This window comes from Oncorhynchus nerka, linkage group LG8, assembly GCF_034236695.1.
Source record: "Oncorhynchus nerka isolate Pitt River linkage group LG8, Oner_Uvic_2.0, whole genome shotgun sequence".
NCBI classification, from domain to species: Eukaryota; Metazoa; Chordata; class Actinopteri; order Salmoniformes; family Salmonidae; genus Oncorhynchus; species Oncorhynchus nerka.
In genome coordinates, this window is record NC_088403.1 from 18,605,059 (window position 1) to 18,621,178 (window position 16,120).

Here is a 16,120-nt window from a genome sequence, read left to right on the forward strand (position 1 = left end):
CCTGGGGTGACCTGTTGTTGTGACTATGGGTTAGTGATAATATCCTGGGATGACCTGTTGTTGTGACTATGGATTAGTGATAATATCCTGGGGTGACCTGTTGTTGTGACTATGGGTTACTGATAATATCCTGGGGTGACCTGTTGTTGTGACTATGGGTTACTGATAATATCCTGGGGTGACCTGTTGTTGTGACTATGGGTTAGTGATAATATCCTGGGGTGACCTGTTGTTGTGACTATGGGTTACTGATAATATCCTGGGGTGACCTGTTGTTGTGACTATGGGTTACTGATAATATCCTGGGGTGACCTGTTGTTGTGACTATGGGTTAGTGATAATATCCTGGGATGACCTGTTGTTGTGACTATGGGTTAGTGATAATATCCTGGGGTGACCTGTTGTTGTGACTATGGATTAGTGATAATATCCTGGGGTGACCTGTTGTTGTGACTATGGATTAGTGATAATATCCTGGGATGACCTGTTGTTGTGACTATGGGTTAGTGATAATATCCTGGGGTGACCTGTTGTTGTGACTATGGGTTAGAGATAATATCCTGGGGTGACCTGTTGTTGTGACTATGTTTAGTGATAATATCCTGGGGTGACCTGTTGTTGTGACTATGGGTTACTGATGATATCCTGGGGTGACCTGTTGTTGTGACTATGGATTAGTGATAATATCCTGGGGTGACCTGTTGTTGTGACTATGGGTTACTGATAATATCCTGGGATGACCTGTTGTTGTGACTATGGGTTACTGATAATATCCTCTCTCTGGGGTGACCTGTTGTTGTGACTATGGATTAGTGATAATATCCTGGGGTGACCTGTTGTTGTTAATATGGATTAGTGGTAATATCCTGGGGTGACCTGTTGTTGTGACTATGGATTAGTGATAATATCCTGGGGTGACCTGTTGTTGTGACTATGGGTTACTGATAATATCCTGGGGTGACCTGTTGTTGTGACTATGGGTTAGTGATAATATCCTGGGATGACCTGTTGTTGTGACTATGGGTTACTGATAATATCCTGGGGTGACCTGTTGTTGTGACTATGGGTTACTGATAATATCCTGGGGTGACCTGTTGTTGTGACTATGGGTTAGTGATAATATCCTGGCGTGACCTGTTGTTGTGACTATGGGTTTCTGATAATATCCTGGGGTGACCTGTTGTGGTGACTATGGGTTACTGATAATATCCTGGGGTGACCTGTTGTTGTGACTATGGGTTAGTGATAATATCCTGGGATGACCTGTTGTTGTGACTATGGGTTAGTGATAATATCCTGGGGTGACCTGTTGTTGTGACTATGGGTTACTGATAATATCCTGGGGTGACCTGTTGTTGTGACTATGGATTAGTGATAATATCCTGGGGTGACCTGTTGTTGTGACTATGGGTTAGTGATAATATCCTCTCTCTGGGGTGACCTGTTGTTGTGACTATGGGTTACTGATAATATCCTGGGGTGACCTGTTGTTGTGACTATGGGTTACTGATAATATCCTCTCTCTGGGGTGACCTGTTGTTGTGACTATGGGTTACTGATAATATCCTGGGGTGACCTGTTGTTGTGACTATGGGTTACTGATAATATCCTGGGGTGACCTGTTGTTGTGACTATGGGTTACTGATAATATCCTGGGGTGACCTGTTGTTGTGACTATGGGTTACTGATAATATCCTGGGGTGACCTGTTGTTGTGACTATGGGTTACTGATAATATCCTGGGGTGACCTGTTGTTTTGACTATGGGTTACTGATAATATCCTGGGGTGACCTGTTGTTGTGACTATGGGTTAGTGATAATATCCTGGGGTGACCTGTTGTTGTGACTATGGATTAGTGATAATATCCTGGGGTGACCTGTTGTTGTGACTATGGGTTACTGATAATATCCTGGGGTGACCTGTTGTTGTGACTATGGGTTACTGATAATATCCTGGGGTGACCTGTTGTTGTGACTATGGATTAGTGATAATATCCTGGGATGACCTGTTGATGTGACTATGGGTTACTGATAATATCCTGGGGTGACCTGTGGTTGTGACTATGGGTTACTGATAATATCCTCTCTCTGGGGTGACCTGTTGTTGTGACTATGGGTTACTGATAATATCCTCTCTCTGGGGTGACCTGTTGTTGTGACTATGGGTTACTGATAATATCCTGGGGTGACCTGTTGTTGTGACTATGGGTTAGTGATAATATCCTGGGGTGACCTGTTGTTGTGACTATGGGTTACTGATAATATCCTGGGATGACCTGTTGTTGTGACTATGGGTTACTGATAATATCCTCTCTCTGGGGTGACCTGTTGTTGTGACTATGGATTAGTGATAATATCCTGGGGTGACCTGTTGTTGTTAATATGGATTAGTGGTAATATCCTGGGGTGACCTGTTGTTGTGACTATGGATTAGTGATAATATCCTGGTGTGACCTGTTGTTGTGACTATGGGTTACTGATAATATCCTGGGGTGACCTGTTGTTGTGACTATGTTTAGTGATAATATCCTGGGGTGACCTGTTGTTGTGACTATGGGTTAGTGATAATATCCTGGGATGACCTGTTGTTGTGACTATGGGTTACTGATAATATCCTGGGGTGACCTGTTGTTGTGACTATGGGTTACTGATAATATCCTGGGGTGACCTGTTGTTGTGACTATGGGTTAGTGATAATATCCTGGGGTGACCTGTTGTTGTGACTATGGGTTTCTGATAATATCCTGGGGTGACCTGTTGTGGTGACTATGGGTTACTGATAATATCCTGGGGTGACCTGTTGTTGTGACTATGGGTTAGTGATAATATCCTGGGATGACCTGTTGTTGTGACTATGGGTTAGTGATAATATCCTGGGGTGACCTGTTGTTGTGACTATGGATTAGTGATAATATCCTGGGGTGACCTGTTGTTGTGACTATGGGTTACTGATAATATCCTGGGATGACCTGTTGTTGTGACTATGGGTTACTGATAATATCCTGGGGTGACCTGTTGTTGTGACTATGGGTTACTGATAATATCCTCTCTCTGGGGTGACCTGTTGTTGTGACTATGGGTTACTGATAATATCCTCTCTCTGGGGTGACCTGTTGTTGTGACTATGGGTTACTGATAATATCCTGGGGTGACCTGTTGTTGTGACTATGGGTTAGTGATAATATCCTGGGGTGACCTGTTGTTGTGACTATGGGTTACTTATAATATCCTGGGGTGACCTGTTGTTGTGACTATGGGTTAGTGATAATATCCTGGGGTGACCTGTTGTTGTGACTATGGGTTACTGATAATATCCTGGGATGACCTGCTGTTGTGACTATGGGTTACTGATAATATCCTGGGATGACCTGTTGTTGTGACTATGGGTTAGTGATAATATCATGGGGTGACCTGTTGTTGTGACTATGGGTTACTGATAATATCCTGGGGTGACCTGTTGTTGTGACTATGGATTAGTGATAATATCCTGGGATGACCTGTTGTTGTGACTATGGGTTACTGATAATATCCTGGGATGACCTGTTGTTGTGACTATGGGTTACTGAAAATATCCTGGGGTGACCTGTTGTTGTGACTATGGGTTAGTGATAATATCCTGGGATGACCTGTTGTTGTGACTATGGATTAGTGATAATATCCTGGGGTGACCTGTTGTTGTGACTATGGGTTACTGATAATATCCTGGGGTGACCTGTTGTTGTGACTATGGATTAGTGATAATATCCTGGGGTGACCTGTTGTTGTGACTATGGGTTACTGATAATATCCTCTCTCTGGGGTGACCTGTTGTTGTGACTATGGGTTACTGATAATATCCTCTCTCTGGGGTGACCTGTTGTTGTGACTATGGGTTACTGATAATATCCTGGGGTGACCTGTTGTTGTGACTATGGGTTAGTGATAATATCCTGGGGTGACCTGTTGTTGTGACTATGGGTTACTGATAATATCCTGGGATGACCTGTTGTTGTGACTATGGGTTACTGATAATATCCTCTCTCTGGGGTGACCTGTTGTTGTGACTATGGATTAGTGATAATATCCTGGGGTGACCTGTTGTTGTTAATATGGATTAGTGGTAATATCCTGGGGTGACCTGTTGTTGTGACTATGGATTAGTGATAATATCCTGGGGTGACCTGTTGTTGTGACTATGGGTTACTGATAATATCCTGGGGTGACCTGTTGTTGTGACTATGTTTAGTGATAATATCCTGGGGTGACCTGTTGTTGTGACTATGGGTTAGTGATAATATCCTGGGATGACCTGTTGTTGTGACTATGGGTTACTGATAATATCCTGGGGTGACCTGTTGTTGTGACTATGGGTTACTGATAATATCCTGGGGTGACCTGTTGTTGTGACTATGGGTTAGTGATAATATCCTGGGGTGACCTGTTGTTGTGACTATGGGTTTCTGATAATGTCCTGGGGTGACCTGTTGTGGTGACTATGGGTTACTGATAATATCCTGGGGTGACCTGTTGTTGTGACTATGGGTTAGTGATAATATCCTGGGATGACCTGTTGTTGTGACTATGGGTTAGTGATAATATCCTGGGGTGACCTGTTGTTGTGACTATGGATTAGTGATAATATCCTGGGGTGACCTGTTGTTGTGACTATGGGTTACTGATAATATCCTCTCTCTGGGGTGACCTGTTGTTGTGACTATGGGTTACTGATAATATCCTCTCTCTGGGGTGACCTGTTGTTGTGACTATGGGTTACTGATAATATCCTGGGGTGACCTGTTGTTGTGACTATGGATTAGTGGTAATATCCTGGGGTGACCTGTTGTTGTGACTATGGATTAGTGATAATATCCTGGGGTGACCTGTTGTTGTGACTATGGATTAGTGATAATATCCTGGGGTGACCTGTTGTTGTGACTATGGGTTACTGATAATATCCTGGGGTGACCTGTTGTTGTGACTATGTTTAGTGATAATATCCTGGGGTGACCTGTTGTTGTGACTATGGGTTAGTGATAATATCCTGGGATGAACTGTTGTTGTGACTATGGGTTACTGATAATATCCTGGGGTGACCTGTTGTTGTGACTATGGGTTACTGATAATATCCTCTCTCTGGGGTGACCTGTTGTTGTGACTATGGGTTACTGATAATATCCTCTCTCTGGGGTGACCTGTTGTTGTGACTATGGGTTACTGATAATATCCTGGGGTGACCTGTTGTTGTGACTATGGGTTAGTGATAATATCCTGGGGTGACCTGTTGTTGTGACTATGTTTAGTGATAATATCCTGGGGTGACCTGTTGTTGTGACTATGGGTTAGTGATAATATCCTGGGATGACCTGTTGTTGTGACTATGGGTTACTGATAATATCCTGGGGTGACCTGTTGTTGTGACTATGGGTTACTGATAATATCCTGGGGTGACCTGTTGTTGTGACTATGGGTTAGTGATAATATCCTGGGGTGACCTGTTGTTGTGACTATGGGTTACTGATAATATCCTGGGGTGACCTGTTGTTGTGACTATGGGTTACTGATAATATCCTGGGGTGACCTGTTGTTGTGACTATGGGTTAGTGATAATATCCTGGGATGACCTGTTGTTGTGACTATGGGTTAGTGATAATATCCTGGGGTGACGTGTTGTTGTGACTATGGATTAGTGATAATATCCTGGGGTGACCTGTTGTTGTGACTATGGGTTAGTGATAATATCCTGGGGTGACCTGTTGTTGTGACTATGTTTAGTGATAATATCCTGGGGTGACCTGTTGTTGTGACTATGGGTTACTGATGATATCCTGGGGTGACCTGTTTTTGTGACTATGGGTTACTGATAATATCCTGGGGTGACCTGTTGTTGTGACTATGGGTTACTGATAATATCCTCTCTCTGGGGTGACCTGTTGTTGTGACTATGGGTTACTGATAATATCCTCTCTCTGGGGTGACCTGTTGTTGTGACTATGGGTTACTGATAATATCCTGGGGTGACCTGTTGTTGTGACTATGGGTTAGTGATAATATCCTGGGGTGACCTGTTGTTGTGACTATGGGTTACTTATAATATCCTGGGGTGACCTGTTGTTGTGACTATGGGTTAGTGATAATATCCTGGGGTGACCTGTTGTTGTGACTATGGGTTACTGATAATATCCTGGGATGACCTGTTGTTGTGACTATGGATTAGTGATAATATCCTGGGGTGACCTGTTGTTGTGACTATGGGTTAGTGATAATATCCTGGGGTGACCTGTTGTTGTGACTATGGGTTAGTGATAATATCCTGGGATGACCTGTTGTTGTGACTATGGATTAGTGATAATATCCTGGGGTGACCTGTTGTTGTGACTATGGGTTACTGATAATATCCTGGGGTGACCTGTTGTTGTGACTATGGGTTACTGATAATATCCTGGGGTGACCTGTTGTTGTGACTATGGGTTACTGATAATATCCTGGGGTGACCTGTTGTTGTGACTATGGGTTAGTGATAATATCCTGGGGTGACCTGTTGTTGTGACTATGGGTTACTGATAATATCCTGGGGTGACCTGTTGTTGTGACTATGGGTTACTGATAATATCCTGGGGTGACCTGTTGTTGTGACTATGGGTTAGTGATAATATCCTGGGATGACCTGTTGTTGTGACTATGGGTTAGTGATAATATCCTGGGGTGACCTGTTGTTGTGACTATGGATTAGTGATAATATCCTGGGGTGACCTGTTGTTGTGACTATGGGTTAGTGATAATATCCTGGGGTGACCTGTTGTTGTGACTATGTTTAGTGATAATATCCTGGTTTATTTTCTATTTTCTCTTATCTGTTGAACTTTCAGCCTTTAAACAAATATTTTTGCCCCTTCCACTGTCCTGGCTTACTTATTAGCGAAGCAAGGAAATAAATGTAATGTCTCATTGCTGTGAGGGACAGGGAAGCCTGAGCAGTTAGCATCCCTGAGACTAGAGGTGACTCTGTGCAGACGGAACATAAACCTTAGGTTTAGGATTTTTATTGACACAGAAGGTCCGTATTTATTTTCTTAATGACCCGGGAAAGAGATGCGTGTGTGTGTGTGTGTATTAACCTGGAATGGGCTTTGTGTCTGTGTGTGCCTGTGTGTGTGTGTCTGTCAGTCAACTAAAGGTGTGTATTCCTCATCAATGAATCGTGCCTTCATCTTTTTAGCATGTGTGTACCCTACTGAACCCTGTAGAAGACTTAGAACATGAACTAATCCCATTCATTAGGGTTAGCATAAACAGTCTCCCAGCACTGGGACTATCCACATGTGCTGAGGCTGGGAGTCCAAATACCTTCAGTAAATTCAACCAGATGGATCACTACAGATCTGACGTGAATACACACACACTGACGGACGAACGGACGGACACACGCACAAACGTTTACGGATGGACAGGTGGATGGACACACACACACTGACGGACGAACGGACGGACACACGCACAAACGTTTACGGATGGACAGGTGGACGGACACACACACACACACACACACGCACGCACGCACGCACGCACGCGCACGCACGCACGCACGCACGCACGCACGCACGCACGCACGCACGCACGCACACACACACACACACACACACACACACACACGGACAGGGACACACATGGAAACACACACGGACGGACGGGTCATTAGAGATCTGATGTGAACATGGGATGCATCCCAAATGGCACCATATGACCTCTGGGTCTACCTATGGGCCCTGGTCAAACAGAGTGTACTGTAGAGGGAACGGGGAGCATTTAGGAAACAGTCATGGCCTAATTTAGCTCACAGGTGGCATTTCCTTCAGCAAAACTGAACGCCACTTCATTTCACAAGCAATTTACCACAGCAACGGGAACTGGAAACTCCTACTTCAGATTGCAGGAGCTTTCCAGTAGCGCCAACCACCAAGTCTTATTTATGCCTGGAGTGATCAAATCTGAAGTTGTTTTAGGTTGCACCTACAGCACTTTAAGACAGCTGGAGCGCGCAGACATATTGTCCTCACTATGTCCTGTACTTACCTCTGTATTCTAGAGCTACTTTGGTAGGCAGAATGTGGTAGCTCAGCTGATCAAGATAACTGCAGATAAGGTACTTAAAATAACGATTGAACTGCAATCAGCAAAACTGGACAAACTTTGGTTTGAAGTAGTTACTAGCATATTAACTGAATCGTTGCTTAATTTGCTTAGTTGTAGCTGTATATAATTACACAGATACAATAAATGCTAGATGCTATGTGCACACTTAAAGATGGCCTCCGCAGCACGGGGAAACAGCGCCTCCGCAGTACGGGGAAACAGCGCCACTGGCCCCACCACCACCGTTGTTGTTGTTTTTGTTGCCAAGCTGAGGAGCGTCACACAGCATGGTAAAACAAATAGCAGGACATACTGTGCTCTTCTGTTTCCACTAACTTCTTTGTTGTTGTAATATCTCAAACAGACATGGCTGTTACATCATTAAGGATTCCAGCTTTAACATGTGACTGTTGTTTGTTTGAGAGTTTGAAACTGATCAAGTGTTTTTATTTTTTATGAACCTTTATTGAACCTTTATTTAACTAGGCAAGTCAGTTAACAACAAATTCTTATTTACTAACCCAGGGTTTGGCCGGGTTAGAGTCCCTATGAGACAATCACGGCCAGTTGTGATACAGACTGGAATCAAACCAGGGTCAGTAGTGACACCTCTAGCACTGAGATGCAGTGCCTTAGACCGCTGTGCCACTCGGGAGCCCAAGTTGATGAGATATTGATGAGGTGTTTGTCTCTCGTCTCCTGTCAGAAAGAGTGTTCCAACTTCATCCGAGTGCTCCAACCCTACAACTCCACCCACCTGTATATCTGTGGTACAGGGGCCTTCCACCCCATCTGTGCCTACCTGGAGATGGGCAAACGGGCAGAGGTAAGGGGCAACAACACACACACACACACACACACACACACACACACACACACACACACACACACACACACACACACACACACACACACACACACCTCTAACCTCCAATAGAATCTAAATTGCACCAAGACAAGGGACTAGATCATTATTTTCTGCTGTGACTATTTCCCACTCATTCAGTGTTTCTAATCAATGATTCCATTTGTGAAAAGTGGGGGGGAGAAGCTCATTACACAGGCCCACATTAACAAGCGGAAATCGTTCTCCCACACAACAGTTTAATCAATCATCTTGATAAGCAGATACAGCTTAATCAATGATCCCCACAGTGTAACTGTTCAACTGTGGAAAGGGGGGGAAATCACTATCTTGTCCTGCATTAATATAATGGGTTCTGTGTGTGTGTGTGTGAGTGTGAGTGTGAGTGTGAGTGTGAGTGTGAGTGTGAGTGTGAGTATGAGTGTGTGTGTGTGTGTGTGTGTGTGTGTGTGTGTGTGTGTGTGTGTGTGTGTGTGTGTGTGTGTGTGTGTGTGTGTGTGTATACCATGGTGCTATTTTACACAGATTGACGGGGTCTGTCAGTTATTAATATACATCTACAAGGTCAATAAGGTACAGCTCTACTCCACAGTACGTGTTTCAGGTCTCTAATGACACACTGTTACCCATCAAGTGCACTAATTTGACACACTATTCCCCATTTATTGAACTTCTTGCAAACCATATTCCTTCTGTAGTGCACTAATATGACACTATTCCTTATATAGTGAGCAACTTTTGTGTCATTTGCGTGTTGTTTTGGAATGTTCTAGATGGGTTTCCTACGGGCTATTCTTGAACACTGATCTTTCCCTTCAGGACAACATCTTCCGACTGGAGTCGTCCCACTTCGAGAACGGCCGGGGGAAAAGCCCCTACGACCCCAAGATGCTCTCTGCGTCCATCATGTTAGGTGAGTCCGACTCTAATCCCACTTGTGATTGGTTGGAGTTTGCCAGTGGACTTCCTGACACTTAACATCTCTAATCTCATTGGCTGCTTGTTGCTGACCCTGGTTTCTGGTTGGCAGATGGGGAGCTGTACTCTGGCACGTCGGCAGACTTCATGGGAAGGGACTTTGCCATCTTCCGCACCCTCGGGGAGCATCATCCTATCAGGACTGAGCAACATGACTCTAGATGGCTCAATGGTACAACACAGTGATTTAATATCTTCTTTATTTATTCTTTATTATACAGCTCGATCACATTAAAGCAAAAAGCTATTTTCCAAGGGAGAAATCAAATAAGACACTTCTGATTAAATTGTATTTGCAGAAGTATAACTAATTGAAATGAACAAGAGGGAACCGTTGATGATATGACACAGTAGGCAACAACCTTTATTGGCTGAAATTATATGAATCAGCCCTTTTTATTGGTCGATAGGAGAGGGGGCTCTTGATAGTATAATATAGACATGATACACTTAATCCTTTAAAGCGCATCAAAGGAACCTTCTCATTGGTGAATTGGCGAGAGGACGCCATTCATTGGTTTAAATAGCTGTCGGACAGAGCTTAGTCCTATCTATAAGCCGTGAGTGTCTCTGATGATTCTCATTCAAAGACAGACATAGATATCAGATCCCATTCATAAAGTCAATGTGTGTATGAATGTGTGTGGCTGCTGGTGCTGGTGAGATTAGCCAGGGGTGGGAAGGAGAGGAGCCCTCACTCTGTCAGTCTGCCTGCATAGCCAAGGATTTAATGGCTGCCGCACAAAAGGTCAATTTATGTTTTTTTCCCCCGGAGTCCATATTCTTTCCCATGGAGTTAATCCCCTCAGCTGTTTTCCGGCAGCGACGTCAAATTTCAACCCACCACCACCCCTTTACAGCCCCACCTCCCATTCACAGAACAGTGAACCCCCCAAACCCACTCCATGGTGATGAATGCCGTGACACATTCAGAAACAACGATTTACCCAAAAGGTAATCTTCTCACCTTAATCCTCCTGTTGTCTGTTGGCTTCTCCATCCACTGGCTCCGGATAAATCCTCTCTGGTTATTGTAATTTGGGGATTACCAAAATGGATTCTTTTCTATTCTAGACTCTAGACTAGTATGAATGGCAAGCATGGCGTTCCTACTTCAGAGAGAATCCTTAATGGCTATGTGAATAGGTATGCACTTCAGAAGGATTCAGACCCTAGGTTGGCCAGACAGACTGTGGCAGACATTTATTTACACATCCTCCCGATCTGTTAACACTCCTAACTCGGGTTTATAGTTAAGCCCACGACCAATGAAGTGGCCTTTGTCCGACATTAAATGTATTGAATGGCATGAGTGCAGCCGTTGTGGTGTGTGTGTGTGTGTGTGTGTGTGTGTGTGTGTGTGTGTGTGTGTGTGTGTGTGTGTGTGTGTGTGTGTGTGTGTGTGTGTGTGTGGGTGTGCATCCGTCTGCTCGCGCACTGTGCATTTATTAAATGGCTGTGTGTGTACTTGCATATCTGTGTTTGGGACTCTCATCCACATGGAGACAGTATAAATCTGGCAGCGTAAAGGTCCTGCTTTGGCCAGGGGTCTCCCTTTTCACGGCCATATCCTGTATTGTGTGAGTGTGTGTGTATATACAGTTGTGGCCAAATATATTCGCACCCATATGCGTGTGTGTGTCAGTGTGTGTGTGTGTGTGTGGAGCTTACCGCCACCATAACACTGCCCCGCTTGTTGCTCTATCTAACTTAGTTGGGTTGGCGAAACGCCATCTCTCCTTTCCCGTGCCGACGCCTCCATGACTGACTGCTCCCAGATCAGTTTTCCGTAAAGAGCTCTATCCCTCTAGCTGGGGATATTCAAGCCCTAGGCTCTTGGCTCAAGTCATTTAGGAGTTTGATTTCCTCGCACTCCGAAATCTGCAAATTATGTATTAGGGTTGTGTCCCAAATGGCACCCTATTCCCTATGTAGAAGTGCACTATATAGGGAATAGGGTGCCATTTGTTACACATTCTGAAGTGTATATTACATAGAATCAGAGTCATATGTGTTTGTTTGGAGGTGTCTTCTAAAAAGGGGTTATGGAGGACTGGAGGATGGAGGTGTCTTCTAATAGGGGTTATGGAGGATGGAGGTGTCTTCTAATAGGGGTTATGGAGGATGGAGGTGTCTTCTAATAGGGGTTATGGAGGACTGGAGGATGGAGGTGTCTTCTAATAGGGGTTATGGAGGACTGGAGGATGGAGGTGTCTTCTAATAGGGGTTATGGAGGATGGAGGTGTCTTCTAATAGGGGTTATGGAGGACTGGAGGATGGAGGTGTCTTCTAATAGGGGTTATGGAGGACTGGAGGATGGAGGTGTCTTCTAATAGGGGTTATGGAGGATGGAGGTGTCTTCTAATAGGGGTTATGGAGGACTGGATGATGGAGGTGTCTTCTAATAGGGGTTATGGAGGACTGGAGGATGGAGGTGTCTTCTAATAGGGGTTATGGAGGATGGAGGTGTCTTCTAATAGGGGTTATGGAGGATGGAGGTGTCTTCTAATAGGGGTTATGGAGGACTGGAGGAGGAGGTGTCTTCTAATAGGGGTTATGGAGGACTGGAGGATGGAGGTGTCTTCTAATAGGAGTTATGGAGGACTGGAGGATGGAGGTGTCTTCTACTAGGAGTTATGGAGGACTGGAGGATGGAGGTGTCTTCTAATAGGGGTTATGGAGGACTGGAGGATGGAGGTGTCTTCTACTAGGGGTTATGGAGGACTGGAGGATGGAGGTGTCTTCTAATAGGGGTTATGAAGGACTGGAGGATGGAGGTGTCTTCTAATAGGGGTTATGGAGGACTGGAGGATGGAGGTATCTTCTAATAGGGGTTATGGAGGACTGGAGGATGGAGGTGTCTTCTAATAGGGTTTATGGAAGACTGGAGGATGGAGGTGTCTTCTAATAGGGGTTATGGAGGACTGGAGGATGGAGGTGTCTTCTAATAGGGGTTATGGAGGACTGGAGGATGGAGGTGTCTTCTAATAGGGGTTATGGAGGACTGGAGGATGGAGGTGTCTTCTAATAGGGGTTATGGAGGACTGGAGGATGGAGGTGTCTTCTAATAGGGGTTATGGAGGACTGGAGGATGGAGGACATGGTGGAATTAAATAGCGGTTGGTTTAATGCGGATATGAGGGTTTCATGGTTAAGCCCTGGTGAAAATTAGTCATTGTTTGTTTATCAAGCTGGTGTTTGTTTGCGTGCTCATATATCTGTGTTTGCACATATGTGTTTGAATGTATGATCATGTCTGTAAGCAGTTCGTGTGTGTGTGTGTGTGCGTGTGTGTGTTTGTACCCATGTATTTGTTAACGTGTGTGTGTGTGTGTGTGTGTGTGTGTGTGTGTGTGTGTGTCAGACCCCAGGTTTGTAGGTGTAAACCTGATCCCAGAGAGTGACAACCCTGAGGATGATAAGATCTTCCTCTTCTTCAAAGAGAACGCCATGGACGGAGAACACACTGGCAAGGCCACTATTGCCCGCATAGGACAACTGTGTAAGGTAACAACACACACACAAACACACACACAAGCATCCCATGCACACACTGGCATGCACAGACAGACACGCAAACACACATGGACGCATGGACACGCACACAAAACACACAGAAACAAACTAGCATGCACTCACACACACATCATGGATATATTAAACTCACACACAAGTCATGGACATGTTAAACTCTCACACACACAGTTCCATTCACAGGGACACAGAAATATGTCACATACACAGATGTTCCCCAGTATCAAAGCTGAATTCACACAAGTATTATATATTGTGGATTTTCATGCCTGTCTGTAGACTATCTGTGTGTGTAACGTATGTGTGTTTGTGTGTGTAAGGTGTGTGTTTATTTGTGTGTGTGTATTGTGAGTGTGTGTAACGTGTGTGTTTGTGTGTGTAAGGCGTGTGTGTATTGTGAGTGTGTGTAACGTGTGTGTGTTTATTTGTGTGTAACGTGTATGTGTTTGTGTGTGTAGCGTGTGTGTGTTTATTTGTGTGTGTAATGTGTGTGTGTGTTTGTGCGTGTCTGTCCCTGCAGAATGACCTGGGAGGTCACAGGAGTCTGGTCAATAAGTGGACCACCTTCCTCAAGGCCAGACTGACCTGCTCAGTGCCAGGCCTCAACGGCATCGACACACACTTCGACGAGCTGCGTAAGGAACTGCGTGTGTGTATGTGAGCCTCTCTATGGGTACTTTCTACCCGAGAGGGGTACGTATGGTAGCATCGTTTCATTGAAACACTGTATGATGTTGGGATGGTTGTGCTAATGTCCCGATGTGGTTTCTATGTGTTTCAGAGGATGTCTTTCTGATGAGCTCCAAAGATCCTAAGAACCCAGTGATCTATGCTGTCTTCACAACTTCTAGGTAATGATCTAGATATTTATGATTCATAAAACCTACTGTGCCCTTGTGTGTATTCAATACTACTACTATTGATCATAGTACACATGTGCTATGTTTGCTAGGGGATCTGTACTGTATAACAGTGAAACCATTCTACACAAATTACTAAAACACACAAAGCTCATATCTCTACTGTCCTCTCTCTCTCTCTTTCCGTAATCCCTAAACAATCCTTTAGAAAAATCATTTTTGCCTCCTTTAATCCTCTTCCAGGTGGCCAGACATCACCTTGTCTTACCTCCTCCTGTAACGGTTTTCTAGGTGTGAAGGAGAGTCGGACCAAAATGCAGCGTGTAGATTGCGATCCATGTTTAATGAACAAACGTAACACGAATCTAAATACAAAACCTACAAAACAATAAACGTAACGAAAACCGAAACAGCCTAATACTGGTGCACATACACACAGAACAAGGAACAAAGACACTAAGGACAATCACCCACGACAAACTCAAAGAATATGGCTGCCTAAATATGGTTCCCAATCAGAGACAACAATAAACACCTGCCTCTGACTGAGAACCACTTCAGACAGCCATAGACTTAACTAGAACACCCCACTAGCTACAATCCCAATACATACACACCACATACACAAACCTATCCCACACCCTGGCCTGACCAAATAAATAAAGATAAACACAAAATACTTCGACCAGGACGTGACAGAACCCCCCTCCCTAAGGTGCGGACTCCCGAACGCACCTCAAAACAATAGGGAGGGTCCGGGTGGGCGTCTGTCCATGGTGGCGGCTCCGGCGCGGGACGTGGACCCCACTCAATCAATGTCTTAGTCCCCTCTCCTCGCGTCCTTGGATAGTCCACCCTCGCCGCCGACCATGGCCTAGTAGTCCTCACCCAGAACCCCACTGGACTGAGGAGCAGATCGGGACTGAGGGGCAGCTCGGGACTAAGGCAGCTCGGGACTGAGGGGAAGCTCGGGAGTGAGAGGAAGCTCTGGAGTGAGAGGAAGCTCGGGAGTGAGAGGAAGCTCGGGAGTGAGAGGAAGCTCAGGAGTGAGAGGAAGCTCAGGTTGATGGGTCTACCAGATACTGGCTGGCTGGTGGTTTCAGCAGATCCTGGCTGACTGGCAGATCCTGGCTGACTGGCGGATCCTGGCTGACTGGCGGATCCTGACCGACTGGCATATCCTGGCCGACTGGCAGTTCTGGCAGATCCCGGCTGACTGGCGGATCTGGAAGAGTCTGGTTGACTGGCAGATCTGGAAGAGTCTGGTTGACTGGCAGATCTGGAAGAGTCTGGTTGACTGGCAGATCTGGAAGAGTCTGGCTGACTGGCAGATCTGGAAGAGTCTGGCTGACTGGCAGATCTGGAAGAGTCTGGCTGACTGGCGGATCTGGAAGAGTCTGGTTGACTGGCGGATCTGGAAGAGTCTGGTTGACTGGCGGATCTGGAAGAGTCTGGCTGACTGGCAGATCTGGAAGAGTCTGGCTGACTGGCAGATCTGGAAGAGTCTGGTTGACTGGCAGATCTGGAAGAGTCTGGTTGACTGGCGGATCTGGAAGAGTCTGGCTGACTGGCGGCTCTGGCGGCTTCTTACAGACTGACAGTTCTGGCGGCTTCTTACAGATTGACAGCTCCTTGCAGACAGGCAGCTCCTTGCAGACTGGCAGCTCCTTGCAGACTGGCAGCTCCTTGCAGACTGGCAGCTCCTTACAGACTGACAGCTCCTTGCAGACTGGCAGCTCCTTGCAGACTGACAGCTCCTTGCAGACTGGCAGCT

The 16,120-nt window shown here is 45.4% G+C and overlaps 1 protein-coding gene across 3 annotated transcripts in view; it reads left to right on the top strand.

Moving 5' to 3' along the window:
* Window positions 1-16,120, top strand: part of sema3aa (sema domain, immunoglobulin domain (Ig), short basic domain, secreted, (semaphorin) 3Aa) — an 87,250-nt gene that overhangs the window by 50,712 nt on the left and 20,418 nt on the right. The window contains exons 4-9 of one of the 3 annotated variants that reach the window (XM_065021496.1): window positions 8,816-8,935; window positions 9,794-9,887; window positions 10,005-10,124; window positions 13,317-13,459; window positions 14,007-14,121; window positions 14,268-14,337. In XM_065021496.1, coding sequence (XP_064877568.1) covers window positions 8,816-8,935; window positions 9,794-9,887; window positions 10,005-10,124; window positions 13,317-13,459; window positions 14,007-14,121; window positions 14,268-14,337 — 662 coding nt within the window. Of the gene's footprint in view, window positions 1-8,815; window positions 8,936-8,976; window positions 9,566-9,793; window positions 9,888-10,004; window positions 10,125-13,316; window positions 13,460-14,006; window positions 14,122-14,267; window positions 14,338-16,120 lie in introns of those variants that run through there. The other 2 variants (XM_065021497.1, XM_065021498.1) reach the window with 2 other exon arrangements.